The sequence below is a fragment of the Lingula anatina genome, chromosome 1 (genome assembly GCF_051362555.1).
Source record: "Lingula anatina isolate TDL-2025a chromosome 1, LinAna3.0, whole genome shotgun sequence".
NCBI classification, from domain to species: Eukaryota; Metazoa; Brachiopoda; class Lingulata; order Lingulida; family Lingulidae; genus Lingula; species Lingula anatina.
This window is the reverse complement of record NC_141767.1, coordinates 2,428,228-2,445,041: the sequence shown is the minus strand read 5'-3', so window position 1 is coordinate 2,445,041 and position 16,814 is coordinate 2,428,228. Positions and strand designations below refer to the sequence as shown.

Here is a 16,814-nt window from a genome sequence, read left to right as displayed (position 1 = left end):
GTTGCAAATAAAAAGTTCTACAAAAAGGAAAAATTGTAAGGAAACTTTTCAGTAAAATCTAAAACAATTCTCAATTTTTATTTCTTTGTTTACAGATAGAGTGGAGGTAACATCCAGATCCCCTTGCAGACCATCCAGAAGAACAGTGCAAAGTAAGATTATATATATATATATATATATATATATATATATATATATATATATATATATATATATATTTTTTTTTTTTTAAGGGGTTTTCCTAAATTGCAATGAGCTTTCAACAATCCATTTACATTTTGGCCAACTTTTAAATTTGTTAATTATCCCTAGGTCATTAATAGGACAAAATGTAATTGAGAAAGTTCCAATACTAGTGTCACGAAAAGTGTATAATGTTACATTGTATTTAATTTTGAGTTCTTTTTTACAGGCAAGAAGAGAACAAGCACAGGTAATATTCTCAAAGTTTTAAAGTTATCATACATTTTTTTCACTAATTAATGATAAATTTTAACACTCATAAGTTTTTTGAAAGTAAATGTATTTTATAAACTACCATTATATTTCATTATTTTTAGATCCAACAACAGGCCTTTACAAAATTGAAGAAGAAAGGCTGCAAATTGAGAAAAAAAGATTAAAAATTGAGGAAGAGAGATTGGAAGTTGAGAGAGAAAAAGTGGTAGTTCTGAAGCAGATTATGGAGTATTATTCACTGAAAGCAGAACACCAGAAATTAAATACCATGTTATATAGTGAAAGTTCACCTCTTTTGTGAAATAATTTTTTTTTTTATCATTCACTTAGCAATTATAATTATAATTATGCAAAATCTTTGTACTGTTTACTTAACTGTTCCCCATTACTGTTAAAATCTTTGTACTGTTTACTTAACTGTTCCCCATTACTGTTAAACAATTTTACTGTTTACTTAACTGTTCACCATTACTGTTAAACAATTTTACTGTTTACTTAACTGTTCACCATTACTGTTAAACAATTTTACTGTTTACTTAACTGTTCACCATTACTGTTAAACAATTTTACTGTTTACTTAACTGTTCACCATTACTGTTAAACCATTGCACTATTTACATATTAAATATTCAAATAAGCATTTACCTTTATTGATCTCCATGTTAAAATGTAAAAAAATAATTATTTTTCCAATTATTATTCTATATAAAGTGAATGGTTCATGTGAATAAGCCAACTTGAACGTTATTTTCCTAGAACAACAATTGTATTAAATGCATTTGAAGGTTTCAATTATAAAATATGTAAATTTTACATGAAGAGTGTTTTTTCATATGTTAATGGCAAATTTGAGCAACTACAATGCACAAATTTTTACATAAATAAAATTATAAAACCATACATTTTATTGTTATTGTCCATATATAAATTACTGACAATGCAAAAGAAGAAAAACAAATGCAAATACATTGATACATTTTAAAAATGTTACAATGGCATTTGTCTCACAAAGTTGTGTGTAATAAAACTGACAACATTACATGCCGTGGGGAATCAATATATAGTAATTGACCAGTAGTGGGTAATGCAGATTTCTTAACTGTCCAAGAGAGGTATAAGGTTTCTGAACGGGATGAGGTTCAATTGTTGAAAACATTCCTGATGAGATATTCTCTGGTCTCATGTCCAGTTCTGAGCATTGGTCCCACAAATGCATCATTGTTCACATTATCATTTCCGTCATCATCTACATCATCTTCCACTGGTGGCATTGGGATGTTATACATTTGACAGAAATTATGAAGTATACAACACACCATAATTATTTTGCCAGCCCATTCAGGATTGTACATGAGAGTCCCTCCACTTCTGTGCAGACACCTAAAGGAATTGCAAGGTGTTTGTAATAGGTGAAATTATAGCAATTATAATAGAGCCTACAAAGGTGTTTCAAATTGCAATAAATTTGCTGGGCTTATTCCTTAATTTGAAAATAATATTTTAATGTTATCAGCAGTATTCTATTTATTCTGCATTCTAGCTATTATTTTTCATTTAAATATTCTTTTATCTCACTGCAAATTTAATTTTTGAAATGCCCATCATATATGAAAGTATATGTTCCAAACATTAACAATAATTTTTTTAAAATAAACAATTTTAAAAAATTAAGAAAAATAAACAATTTTCAAATATTAAGTACCTGAACCGAGATTTTGTAACACCAAAGCACTGCTCTATACAGCTTCTGGTCTTCACATGGGAAGCATTGTATCTTTCCTCTGCCCTATTTGCTGGGTTTCCCTTTGGTGTCATCAAAAAGGGAGATAGGGCATAGCCACTATCCCCAAGCAAATATCCCTGCGGCATATCACCACTTATCAGCTTTTCAAACAGCATGCTGTTATTGAAAACAAAGGAGTCATGAGCACTCCCAGGCCATCGTGCTACAACATTGGTAAATCTGAAATAATTGAGAAAAAAATCACAACACTGAAAAGTACTTGGTATGTGCTAATGGCATGACATGATGACATGCTAAATTAAAAAAATAAATTAATTATTTTTATAACATCCATAAATCATTTTTTCTTGATCAATTTCTCAGCCTACTGTAATAAAAACAAAATTATTAATTAATACCACTTTGTTCTTATACCCAATGATGGTACTGCAGTGGGGGATTTAGAGGGGGTGGTCAGAGGTCCCCCCCCCCCCCCTGGCCCCCTATTGAAATTAAAAATATGACTAGCTGATTCATAGTTATAAATCAATGGCATCGTTTGCCATATGAAATACCAAACATTTTATGGCCCCTTTACTGAGCCTCGAACAGCACGCCAAGTTGGGAGGGGGGGGGGGGGGGGGGTAGGGGGTCAGCTTTGCACCCGAGGACCTCCCTTAAAATAATCTACCCCTGTATCTAAATGTTCGAGAATAATATCTAACATTCTCCCTTATTTAGCATAATAAGTCACCGTCGTTGTAACTAAATAAAAAGATTGCGACTGTTGTGATTGCGATAGTAGCGTAAGTGTAAAATGTAAACAATATAACGAAAGTAGCGCTTACCTTAGTGTAGAATCACACACAGCTTGTACATTCAGAGCATGATAGCCCTTGCGGCAAACATATAAATTTTCATCTGTATGTGGCGCTGCTATGGGAACTAATGTTCCGTCTATCGCCCCAATGACATTCGGGAATCCGTCTATAAGATGAAAGCCACTCTTCACGGTTCTGACCTCGGCTTGTGTTGTGGGGAATCTTATGGTGAGGGCAGGGTCTCTGCTCTCTAAAATGGCTCCCACCACATTGTGGACTGAACGGGACACAGAGGCAGCAGAGATCCCTAGGCTGTCGCCAATCACCGCCTGAAAACTACCGGTCGCAAGCACGCCAAGGCAGGCAAGAACTTGTGTGGTGGGGGAGAGTGCTTGGGACCTTGCTGTTTTACGCCGCAGCTGGCCTTCAATCTTCTCCGTCAGCAACCTAATGCCCCTCTTCGACAGCCTGTACCTCCTCAGTACTCCCCTCTCTGTCTGCTCTTCTAAGACATCACGCCGCGGCATGTAAATCCGCCTACTTTCGTTTCGCACGACAAGAAAAGCTGCAGCCATTGCGCTAGGTGAACGCCAAGTTACGCATGCGCAAAGACTTAGCGACAGGGTCGGAGCTGTACCAAATATCTTGCGTAAATAGCGCATTATTTTGCGCAATATTACATTGCGAAACGTTCGTGAAAGGGTCTGTTCGCAAAAAAGGACTTTGCGCAATTGCGCAAACTGCGAAACGTTTCGTGAAAGCCGGCCCTGGACTTTTCTGTGGTCTGAAAAGTGAGAAGTGATACCAAGGGGGCAATCAAAATGGGCTAGGCAATGTAAAACGACACATTTGTGCTTTATTGAGAGTCTTCAAGTTGCTCTTGGCTTGTGGTAGTTATTGCTAGATGCATTCATCAAGGCAGTTTATCCACATAAAAATGACTTATTGACAAGTGGTGGCCCATTTGAGTCCACAGGTATACCAGTGACACTGTGGAGGATTTCCATGATTAAAGGTTAAATAAACGGTGCAATACTGAGATAATGAGTTGTATGCATATCTTATATTGTTAATAAAGATCTGACAGTAGCTTTAACCAAAACTACTACCATTCCAATTTTGAAAGACTGAATTGGGAATAAAAATGTTTTATGAAATTTATGTTTGGTATATTTGCTTCATCTTTTTAATGACGGTAGTACCATTCCAATGTGTTCAAACTCCTTATAATTAATGATATGCAGATTAATAGTGAACACCACCTTACAACTTGATATAAGAATGTAATTACTTACATTTTATTTTCCCTTATTAAATAATTAAGACTATAAAGAAAAAGAGTACAGGTAATATCTTCATAATCACTAATTCATTTACAAAATAACAGCATTGTAAGCAATACATATTGAAGAAATGTGGTCTACAAAACCAGAAACAACTAGAATTATGCATAATGGCACAGGGCCAGAATTTATAGAGCAAATTTGTCTCTTACACATGATTTTAAAACGTTCCCATTCATCAATTTTAATACAAGAACAATTTTAACGACAGTTCACAGAGAAAACATTTTGACATTCAAGATTACTCTTGATTGTTTTTCTTAAAACAAATGCTCTGCCTTTGGGGAAAGTTGCCATCGTCTATGCTGAGTAAATGTCCTATGCCGCAGATCAGCACCAAAATCTTCTGAGGCTTTGGCACCTTGAATGTCACGTAACATTATACAGAGGTCTAGAAATTACGTCATTTTTTTGAAAATTTCTCCAAGAATTCGAATTAATGTTGTACACTATAACTTAAATAAGGATGGCCTGAGACAGATGCCAAAGCATGCGCACCATTAAAATAATGATATTGTCCTCTGTCACTGGTATCCAACCTGTGCACCAGTGCCACTTGTCCTATAATACTGGTTTCTATCACCTTCGTCCTTTATTTTTTGAGCTTGGTTTCTTGTTTTCCCATTTTTTAGTCTGTCTGATTTTCTGTACATATGCCCCAATCAAAGTCTTGATCTTCAGTGGATTGATATCACCACTTTTGCTGTGACAAATCTGAAGTAAAAAAAAAAATACATTTCAACAATAAGAAAATCTCATCAAATATCGATATGGACTTTACTCTCATTTTGAGGAAATGGCAATTCAATCTATCATTCCAATCTGATATAGCACATTTTTTTTATCACTATTTCAATTGGAACCATTCACAAGGATTTGTTAAATTAGTAAGTGCTTACTAACTCCACAGGGACTTGCTGAATGCAATCAGATTAACAGACTTGACACGCCGCCTCCCGTTTCCAATGTACTCGTACAACCACCAGCTTTTCTATATTCTATTTACCAGGAGGGCTGTTGTTCTGTTAATCTGATTGCATTTAGGGAGAGTCCCATATTAGTTAGGTCAATACAATTCATTTTGATAACCTGTGAATCAGTTAACCACTCAGTACTTACTTTTGGCACAGCTTTCCTCAGTATTTCCTTGTATTCATTTTTATCTATTTTCTTCATAGCATAATAAGGTTTGACAGCCAGTTTCACCTCCTCCACCACTCTCTCCTGGCGGTTCAGCTTCTTCATGAACTACAAAGGAAAAAATAATGATAAAACAGAAATGTCAAAGTGTGTTACTGCAGCTTTAGGTGACATTTTACTGTGACAAACAGATCAGAGTGCAATAGTATAAATATAGCTTCAATTGTCAATGCTTGAATGATACAACTTTTAATGAAGCTTTCAAAAAGTGGATTTTGTGATCTCACCTCTTGCTACAAATCTACTAAATTTTTTCATTTTCATTTTCTAAATCCTCAACATTTAAATCTATTTTAGTCTTACTTTTTCCTGCTTGTCCAATTCCACAGCAGATGAAGGCATGTCCTCAGGAGGATCAACCAGGCTGAAAGTGACACTGTTTTTATTATTAGCAGGTTTTTTGTCATTGTTCTCCATTGGCATTATATCATCAGGAGGTGAATAGGATATGTCCACATCATCTGTGGGCGAGGCCACTTCCATGTCTACTACCTCCGTGGTCTCCGCCCCTGTGGGGTGGTTATGATTGGCCACACCGTTACCCCCCTCTCCCAGCCTCCCGTGCTTGACTGTGGCGCCCCCCAGTGGGGGTGGCAGAGGGACTTTGAACACGCCCTCCTCTCCTCCTCCATTTCCCTTGGGATGTAACCCAACCTGAGCTGACAGTATCTTCCCAATGGCTTCCATGTGGATGAGGGCAGCATTAGGGGGCGTGTCTACTGCATTAGGGGGTGTAGATGGGGGTGGAACTGATAAATTGACTCCCTGGGGCGGTGGCACTGAAAGATTGACTCCTTTGGGAAGTGTGGCTATCCCCTGTGGGAGGGAATTCCCCTGGGGTAATGATGTGGGGGTAAAGCTGGTCTTAGGCAGGGGGATGTTATTTAAAGGGGGAGGCATGGAAGAGAGAGAATGAGGACTAGGTGGGTGGGGAAGCACCCCTTCTGGAAGACTGATTGGAGGTGGGGGGCCTGGTGGGGTGGGGAGCAGGCCCAGACCTCCAGGAGGGGGGCGGTGCTGCCCAGGCAAGGTTGACCCTGGGGGTGGTAAATGTGGGATTCCAGGGTGTTCAAAGCCTGGTGGTAGGTCAGCCAGTATGGGTTGTGACAGTGTTGTAGTGACCGGGTGGTTGAGCTGAAATCTCTGTAAGTTCTCACTCCCTGGCAGTCTCTGCAGGTGCTCTGGGGGCTGGGCCTGGCCTGGCTGTGGGGGAGGGGCAGTCAGTCTGAACCGACTGGACTGCTGCTGAAGGAGAAGATTTTGGGTGTTCATCTGCATAGCAAGGTGAGCAGGCAGCATCCCTGGGGGAAGTTGGCCCAAGTGGGGGCCATTAAGTAGTAAGGGGTGGTTCATTAACAGTGGATGGCGGGGCAGTGCAGCAGGGTGGACCCCTGGGGGGAGATTAGCTAGGAATCGTAGAGGTATTCCACCCCCTGGGCCTTGTTGTATTAAATTAAACATCCCAGGTTCACCTGGCCCATTCACTGCAGAGCTAACAGGTATAACCCCGTGTTCCTGCCCCAACAGACCACTGGGGGCTGTAGTTGTGATATGAGGTATCTGCTCCATCAGGTTAAATGGGAACCCTGCGGCAGAGGCATCAGTAAAATGAACATCTGGTGTTGGGTTTGGTGAGTCAGAATCCGTGGGTTGTAATGGGTCGTAAAACAAATCATCTGGTTTGTCATTGGTTTCTAATTCTGGTGGAAAAATGGAGTCTTTTGAGTTCGCCAGAACAGTTGAAGTGGTAGGAACGAGACTCATTAAGGAAGGAATTGAAGCTGGAACAGTATGCGGTAACCTAGAATCCATTTGTTTGTGGTTGCTATCCTTTCTAGAATCCCTGTAATTATCCCTGTTTCGAGATCTATCATTCCTATCCTTGTCCCTGTCTGACTTGTCTCTATTTCTATCCCCAAATTTATCAGTATGTACAACAGTAACAGTGCTCTCAAGATGGGGTCTCTTTGGTTCATTGACATCTGCACTGCCACGAAAATCTCTCTTGTTCCTGAATCGCCTTGAATCAGTATCAGAGTCATGTTTGTGTGACCTTTTGCCAGCATCATCATTTACACCATCTGATTGTGACAGTTCATTTTTCACAGTAATTTCCAAAGAATATTTTTTGTTTTCAGATCTTTTTTCCGAGGAATCCTCACGCGTTCTCCTCATGTCAACATTTCGTGACGGACTCCTAGATTTTGATCTCCTTCTCCTAGACCAACTATCATGCTTATCTCTATCCCTGTCTCTGTCAGAGGTGTGTTTTGAGCTTTCCTTGTCATGAATATTGTCATCTCCACTTCTAGTTCTTTCACGAGATCTATGCATCCGTGTCCTAGACCCTGACCTACGAGATCGTGATTTGTCTCTGGATCTCTCCCTTGAACGAGATCGACTGCGTTTGTGTTTATGTTTCTTTTTACTATGCCGTCTTTCCTCATTTCTATTGTCTCCCTTATCCTCCTCACTGTCTCTCCTATGTCGTTTTGAATCTTTTCGGTCAGATTCTTCCGATTCCTCTTCCATTTTTGGTGTGTCTGTCTCAATTGCGCTTTCTTTCCCAGTTTCATCCTGTAAAACAACTTTTTCCTGATTCAGTTTGGACTCCGATTCTTCTGATGTATCTAGATTCATTGCCGAGGAACCATTTTCTGATTCCTTTTTCATTTTTGGAATGCGAGGCAGCTCAGAAATTGGCACTTTATTTGTTTGCATAAAAGAATCCAAACCTGCCATAGCGTCACATCCTTCGTAAGTGTCTTCCTCAACTGTGATGTTATCATTTTTAACATCTGCATGGTTTTCATTCTTGTTTTCTTTCAGTTCACTTTCCTTTTCATTATCAGACTCTCCTTCTTTACATTCCTTCTTATTGTTACTTTCCCCTAAATTATAATCAACCTCTAATGGTGTTCCTTCAATGTCATCTTCATCTTTTCCTTCCTCTTGCAAATTATCTTCCTCTAACTCCATACTGAGATCCTGAATGAAAAGAGGTTAAAATTACTACAATAATTTTAACAAACAAAAACAATTTCCCATATACCACTATCTATTACAGAACAATATTTAAGAATAGCTTGAGACAATTCTTCCTCTTGTTTGTGTCCACCTGATCACCCTGAAAATGGCTGCACTTTGACTCCCACCTACCTCCTCCATACTTTCTCTCTGCAAAATATCAGTGCTTTTGTTTAATTCTGTGGACAAAATGTCTGTAGTTTCCATGTCATCCTGTTCAACATCACTGTCAACTCTTTCTAAAGTCTCTGATGGTGTATCTTGATTTATTCCCTCTTGGAAGATTTTGTCCGTCTTTAAAATATCATTTTCAGAGTTCTCTTTTGAATCATTTTTGAGCGGACTTGATTTAGCACCTGACCTGGGTGGTGAACTGGCTTTCATTTTAAGTGATCCTGGAAGAGAAACAATAGAGCCATTTCATTTGATAAAACAGGAGGCAGAGTTCTTGGAATCAAATAATAACAATTACTGTGAAAAACAAGATTATAGATTGAAACCTTATGTGTTTTTTTTTTTATTTCTTTTCATTTATCTACTGTACATTTTATTTTTCTGGGGGGATGGGGGTGGGAAGAGCTCATCAATACTCACCATCTCTCCCAATGGTGACATGTTCACTCTTGGTGTGTAGTATGGACTGTCCAGCCATGATACTGCCTAACAGGTCAAAGGAACCACTACTCTCACCACCACCACCATCATCAGCAACAGCTGGCTTCTCTTCTCTTGAGGATCTGGATGAATGTGAACAAAAATGATAGGTCTGATGCTTCTGATTTGACCACACAATTAATAAGCACTACCACTAAACAGTTCATGTAGACTTCATGTGAAAAAGTGGGAACAGACAATGAGAATAGTGACAAAAGTAATGACTATCCCCCGGGTTGGTCTGAATCATGTACTTTATTGACCTATATTTATATCAAATGCTCAGGTATGACTGGACTATGTTCCATGAAGAGTCCTGACATCTCTGCTGTGTAGGACAGTTAAAACTTTCCCATATTAAACAGACGACCACAAAGGGTGCTGCACATTATAAAACACTAGTAGCACACTATGAAGGATCCAGATATTAAAGCTTACCTGTTGATAACGGGAGCAGCAAGGCGTTGTTTGGACCTCAGTGCCAACTTGGAGTACGTCTGTCCCTTCTCCTTTCTCTCAGAGTTCTGAGCTGAGGTGCCTGGTGCAGTGTCAGGTAGAGAGTTGCCATCACTAGGGTTAACAAAGGAAAATACAAAACAGTATTACTTGCATTGTAATATAAGAATTGTTTAATGTATACACTAAACAATTAAAGACTCCAGTTTCAATGATCAAGAAATAAAGGCATTTTCTACTTGACCATAAAAATTCTTTGCGATTGGTCCCAATCTTTTTTCTCACAGCACCATCTTTTCCAATCATGTCTACTTTACCTTCAGGTTGTCCTGCGAAGTTCATGTTAATTTTCCAATTACACAAAAAGTCCCATTATCAACCCTAGGCAAAAACAAAACACCCCAGCCCTCAAGCAGAATTCAAACACCATGTTTCAAGTCCTCTTTACCTGTCATATAAGATATCCAGATCATCTTTGTGTCCCAAGATGGACAGTGGAGCGACTCCCATGTCCACTCTCTGAGTGTCTACAGACCTTCCTGGTTTTTTCTTGACCAAAGGAATGGACCGTCCGGCTGGGGGTTTGGTTAATCCTAACCTCCCTGCTAGTCTGCTCTTGACTGACGTTGGTGTGGCTTGCTTCACCCTGGCTGATGCTGCCGCTGGGGTGGATTTCTTTACCTGGTGATAAGACACAGTTACCCATTTATGATTCCTTCTTAATGATTATAATCCAGTTACAATACAAAAAATATAAATAAAGGACTTAGAAAGATGTACTACATTTTTTCAATTTCCCAACATGATAATAGACCAATACCAGATTAATAATTTTTTCACCTTTTCTCTGATAACAACAGTGCTGTATGTCTCTTCCACATACAATTAGCATTTACTTTACAACAGAATACATAGAATTCAGTTCACCTTTCTCTTCTTCCTTCTAGTTTTCCTCCTCTTCTTTGTACCAGTCTTCTTTGTGGTGCTTTTCCTCTTTTTAGTCTTTCTTTTAGTTGTTTTCCTCTTCTTTGTGGTTTTTCTTTTCTTGGTGGTCTTTTTAGCAGCAGGTTTTCTACCTGGTGGGGATCCAAAGAATGATGTGCCTCTAGCCCCCTCCTACAACACAGGAAAAGTTCAAGGTCACTTCAAGGTTAATTTCCAAAATGAACTTTGTTAGACTATAAATCACTGTTAAATCCATTAAATACAAGCAAACTGAAAACTAAGATTCTCTGACTTAAAGTCATCAAACAAGTATTCTGTTAAAAACTGACATGACTCAAAAAACTCTGTGCTTTGGAAAATCTTCTATCACCCACCTCTCTCCACAAGGGAAAAAACAAACCCTGACATACCTCCATGTTAAGGAAGACAGCCTCCCTGTTTCTCTGTATGTTCCTCCTGACCCTGTCTGCCACCCTGGTACGTGGTATCTGCCTGTGTGTGGTGTGCAGCTGATGCATGCTCTCTACCACTGCCAGAACTGCCGCCCCTGGGGACTCCCGCTCAGCACTGGCTGTATAATAAAGAATTATGTTACATACTAGACGATACAATGATGTATGCTCTCTACCACTGCCAGAACTGTCGCCCCCAGTCACTCAGTCTCAGCTAAATAAGACTGAGTTAAAGATTACATATGAATAATAGACTGTGAGGCATGCATATCGCATCTCTGTTCTTCCCACACAAACACTCTTCTCTGCATCCATTTTCAAATCTTTACTGCCAAGAAAAATATCAGGTTTCCACTTAAATCATGTCTGTTGTAATATACAACTTACCTTGTGGATGATCATGTGCACATTCAGGACAGAACCACTCCTCCACTGGGACATCTTCCAGAGGAGGGTTCAGGCACTCCAAGTGATACCTGGGACAGAGAACAGAGATAGAACACATAATTAAATGACAAAAGTAACAATGTCAGGGCCGTAGCCTCCGGGGGGGCAGGGGGGTCAGCTGCCCCCCCTGGGATTTGAGGTGCAAAAAAATAATCGCAATTTCTGACTTCTAATTGAGCAATAAATAACAGTTAAAATGCACCAGAATGCAGTATTATACATAGTTTTAAAAAAATTTCCACACCGTGGGAGGGGGACTTCCCACACCCTACCCCCTCGGGGGCTTCGCCCCCTCGTGTCTGCTTACTGCCCCCCCTGGCATTTTGCTCAGGCTACGGCCCTGAATGTCATATTTTAATAAATCATAGCTTCTTCTTTTGAGATATTACAGTTTAGTGCATAAGACAATAAGAAGGGAGGGACAAGCTGATGCTGACATGTTCTTGTCTACTATCAATATAAAATGAATTACAAAATACAAGTTCACTTTTCCCCACCATAACTCGGCAGATGCCTTACAGTACCACACCCAAACCTTTAACTTACTCCCATACATCTATTTATACATTATTGATTTATTCACATACCCCGCATCACAGCCATCACAGAGCAGCAGACGGTCTTCCCTGTCAGACCTTCCACAAACCTCACACACAGTTGGCTCTTCTTCATCTTCCTCCTCACCCTGCTTATTAACATCTTCCACTGGGATCTAGGACAAAATCAACATCCTTTACTTAGAGAATGATATATTGCATAAATTTCAACCTAACTTCAGATTTCTATACAAGCAAACCACACATGAACCAACCTGGCTGATAAATATTTTTGCTCAGTAAAATTTGATTATGCTATTTGTAACTAACTTTTAAAATGAACTATATCCTGACTTTGGATAGATAGATTTGCTTTCCCCAAGATAGATTTGCTTTCCCCAAAATATTGTTACAAAAATACCTTTTTGTAGACAGTCCCTTCCAATGAATGTCTAGCCAGGATAATATGGAAAACATGGCGATCCACGGGGCAGGTATTGACATTCTGCAAAATATTTTAACATACCATTTAAATGACATAAATAACTTTACTACAGTGAAACAGGTAAAATATGAAATTAATATGACAGGTTTTTATCTTTCAGAACCAACAATTAAGTTTAATGAAAACATGCAATAATATTATCTGTAAATTATCACCATATGTGGTATCAAATATACATCACAGTTATAAATATGCATGTTTGAACGCAATGTTTAATGCATCATCAAGATAAATATTCCTTGCTGTTCATATTTAATTCATCTGTACCTTAGCCCATTCATTGATGCACTCGAGACAAAAGTTGTGGTCACAGGCCTCTGGTGTTCCCACATCTTGGTCCAGCAGTCTGTTCAGACACACTGGACAGCGCTCCGTCTCTCCGTCACTGCCAGCATCACTATCCTCTCCTGCACCTAATACAAGGCTTGAGTCTTCTTTGTCATTCTCTATTTCATCATCTTCATCCTCTTCTTCTTCTTCTTCATCATCTCCTACTTCTTCTTCATCTTCGCCATCCTCATCTGTTTCCCACTCTTCTGTATGAAAAAACAGTGTTTCTTAAAACCTAACATCAAAAAGTGGCAGAACAAAAAAGCCAAAAGTTTGGTAAATTCTGACTAAATAGATGTTGAAGAGTAGGTGCAACATACCACACCTAAACTCTATGACAACTTGCCCAGTCTATGGAAACGGTAATACTGTATATCATCACTTTAAGCCTTCTTTTTGCCTACCTTCACCTTCTTCCTCTTCCTCCTCATCTTCTTCTTCTTCACTTCCTTCCTCTTCACTGCCACTTTCACTCTCATCCTCACTGTTGTCCTCCTCATCTCCACCTTCATCCTGGAGATCTCCATCTTCATCTAACTCTTCACCTGAATGTAAATGAAATCATCCCCCTTTGAAATCTGCAGCACCCATAGTAGCCCAAAATCAAGCTATAGGAATTATTAACTAGTTTAGTTATTTCTCTAAAATAAATTGTGTTGTGTGCAATTTTTCTTTTAAATTAATCCATATTTAAACATTCAAAGTCATTAAAGTTACTCCACATTAAAGACAATCAGTTATGTCAATTACTACACATTAAACCAAAGTCATTTCAGTTACTCTATGTTAAAACAATCAGTCTGCAAAGATTGCTTTGGCAATTTGAAAACCACATTTACTCTGCACTAAACAAGTATGCTTTATTTATGTGCAGGGACCACAAAATTTAAATCTCATGTCTGCAATATTGTGGTATCTTACCAGGCAGCAGTCAAGACCAGAACATAAAAGAAATGTTTTCAAACATCCCTCTGTTTATCTACCACTCGCATGTTTGCATGGAAAGAGTAGCTTGCTATGAGTGTATTGGGGTTTTTTTAACCTTCTCTATGCAATTATAAAATACTGCAGTATCACTACGAAATGACTTAGCACAAAGTGTTTACCACATGTGTATTTAGTCACAGAACAGAGATTGATATTGCATCTTGTTTTACATAAAAAACACACCCATCTATATGCTAAACAAAACACTGTCTCAAGACACAAAATACTGTAAATCACCGTTTACAAAATTGTTTCCTATATTACAGGAAAAATATATTTTTATATTTCTATGTTATGAAAAGTTATGAAAATTATCCATACATGCTAATAAAAAGAGATTCTTCATTATCAGTCAGCACAGTAACTGAATTTTCTAGTTAGCTACATATCCAACAGCCAGTCATCACAACAATTATCTCTACAGGTCTAAAAATCCTCCATGCTTTTTACAACATGGCATTCAGTATCGTAAACCAATATGTGTTGCTTTAGAGTTATGAAAACTACTCCCTACCAGGCAGCAGAGCATTTAGTGCTCAACCTTAACACCTGTTCCTGCAATATCACTCCAGGTAAACCAGGTGTACAGTTACTAACATCTAGTTAAAAAATCTAACATTAGACCTGACAGTATCAATAAGCATTAATGTGTTCCACCTTATTTCCTTCCACACTTCCCATTGACCTGTTACTCAAAATACTTGAATCTAAAGTTCACAGGTATAATTAACAGGAGAAGATCTGGTCTTGGTCTCACCCATTTCCTAGTTACTAATGCAGAAAGTTCAGGCATAGATTTCTTGAGTAGAATTCCTTATCTCATAATCTGAGTTGAAATGCTTTTAATCTCACCTGTTTGTGAGATCAAATTCTCGTTTGTATTCATCAAACAGGTGAGGATACAGCCTACACTTGAGCATTATCCAGTATTTTTAAAAACCAACACATTTATCATAAAGATTCATTGCTCTTAAGATTTTAATGCAAAAGCTTTTGTGAAATTTGATATATAGAGCATCTTTATGAAGGTGACATTTTGTAGTTTATGTATCACAGCTGCTTTGGATATACATAGAAATACACAAAATATTTATCTAAATCAGAGAGCTAACTTAAGGACTTCAGACATCTTTATGGTTATATTTATATATGAAGAAATCATACACATCCATCCAAGCTTATCTATTGAAGTCATTCAGGTCATGGTCCTTTGGTAAAAATCCTATGCAACATGTTTGAATCTGGCCCATCACACATTAAAAGACAAGACCTTCATCCTGTGCTGGGTAACCATATGGTCAACTTATGTCTCCTAGTTTCTTATCAATCCACATGAAACTACCTTTTGGACATAAAAGACATTTTATCTGTAAAATCCTTTAGCCGAAATTAGCTTTGCCAGATAAACCTGGGATAATCTTACCAATAATTTTCATATCAAAATCAATTTCATTACCTCCTTCATCCATCATTCTGGCAGCTTTGGTGTCCACAGCAGTGGTGTCATCTTCCAGGCATCTTTTGTGCGCTCCAATCTGACCAGGGTCTGGATCTGACAGAGAGTCCTCAGCATGAGGCTCTTCAATAGATCCACTATCACTGGACATATTCCTATGGTGCTGGAAAAATAGTTGACAAAAGCAGTATTTACAGTTTCAATAGATCCACTATCACTGGACATATTCCTATGGTGCTGGAAAAATAGTTGACAAAAGCAAATGTATGTCCAGTTATACCATCTTTTACGAGTACACAAATACACATTTAAATACACCAAATAAAATGATCGATCAAAACTTAGAGGAATACTCTCAGCTGAAAACAAGAAATCATACAATCAACCAAGCTCATGTAAAATGAAAATCATTCAGCCCCAGATTTATTCAAATTTCTTCCTTAGATTAACTGAAATCTGTAGATTATAAAATTATACGGTTACTAAATGGTTAGGCTAAGTACTTAGAAAAAACAACGTAACATTCATTTTTGCTATTGTATCACGCAATGCACTGTTTACCAGTACCTTTAGGTTCATCTATGAAATGAGACAATCAAATATATGAATCCCAAGTTGAAACAAGTAGCAAAAGTTCAATTGCAAAACAAGTGCAATATCAGCTGGTCTCTGTCCAGCATCATACAAAATATGAGCTTGATTACACAGCTTTTAATCAAGCCAAATGCTTCTGTCAGCATTTCTACGAAAGCTCATCTGTCACACAAGAGACACTGTAAAACATTTAATAGTGCAAGATTCCCACATATAATTACAATCAGGTCCATCGCGTGTTTCTCATATAACCAAGTGTAGGCGCTGTGATAGCTATAACTTTTACCCTTACCATATAACAACACTTTTTTTTTAATTTCAAGGAAGGTGGCACTGATGCCTAATGGCGAAATTCATTGAGTCAATTACCCGTTCTAAGATATACATTTTCAAATGAAGAAACATACGACCAGTTCTATATCTTAAACGCTCGCTTGTAGTTTGTAGTATATCCTGTTGATTATCTCAGTGAGCAAATGAAATGAAAACAGGTCAAGAGGTTTCAGGCGTGAACAGTGTGACTGATACAGTGATGGCTTGACCAGTCCAAAAAAAAATTCTTGGAAGCAGCAATAAAATATAAATACCGTCTACACTAAACCATAAGATCTACATGTAGCTATCTGTATGGTTTATGATAAAAGCGAACCTTGTACCTATCTCACAGATATCACAGTATATTTAAGAATTATTCACAAACATAGAAATTCTTTTTTTACCTCTTAGATATCTCGCTTCAGAATTGGCAGACATGTTGTGTAAAATACCCGGATGCTACGGGAAGTGAAATCAGCGTGCGCCAAATTCGATAACTAGGTCAAATCAGGTCATGTTTTCTTAGAAGAATGTGCTTTGTGCATAGTTTATAAGCGTTTCAAT

General features: G+C 38.1%; 1 protein-coding gene across 1 annotated transcript; it reads right to left on the bottom strand.

The window, feature by feature from the left end:
- Positions 1-4,279: 4,279 nt before the first annotated feature.
- On the bottom strand, positions 4,280-16,795 carry LOC106176471 (uncharacterized). The gene is made up of 16 exons (XM_013558863.2): positions 16,655-16,795; positions 15,342-15,504; positions 13,303-13,443; positions 12,836-13,104; positions 12,485-12,568; positions 12,115-12,239; positions 11,468-11,556; positions 11,039-11,199; positions 10,611-10,799; positions 10,132-10,364; positions 9,666-9,797; positions 9,168-9,310; positions 8,706-8,968; positions 5,850-8,534; positions 5,466-5,594; positions 4,280-5,060 (listed from the first exon to the last, which is right to left on the bottom strand). Exons 2-16 carry the CDS (start codon positions 15,490-15,492, stop codon positions 4,926-4,928), a joined length of 4,929 nt encoding a protein of 1,642 aa, XP_013414317.2. The 5' UTR covers positions 15,493-15,504; positions 16,655-16,795; the 3' UTR covers positions 4,280-4,925.
- Positions 16,796-16,814: the final 19 nt, after the last annotated feature.

What these genes read in the sequence shown, in the direction of transcription:
- LOC106176471 (XM_013558863.2), bottom strand. Translation starts at nt 15,492, where the DNA reads ATGTCCAGTGATAGTGGATCTATTGAAGAGCCTCATGCTGAGGACTCT. An exon ending in TGTGATGGCTGTGATGCGGG is followed by an intron (nt 11,557 to 12,114) that starts GTATGTGAATAA and finishes TCTCTGTCCCAG; the next exon opens with GTATCACTTGGAGTGCCTGA. An exon ending in AATTGGACAAGCAGGAAAAA is followed by an intron (nt 5,595 to 5,849) that starts GTAAGACTAAAA and finishes TTTCCTTTGTAG; the next exon opens with TTCATGAAGAAGCTGAACCG.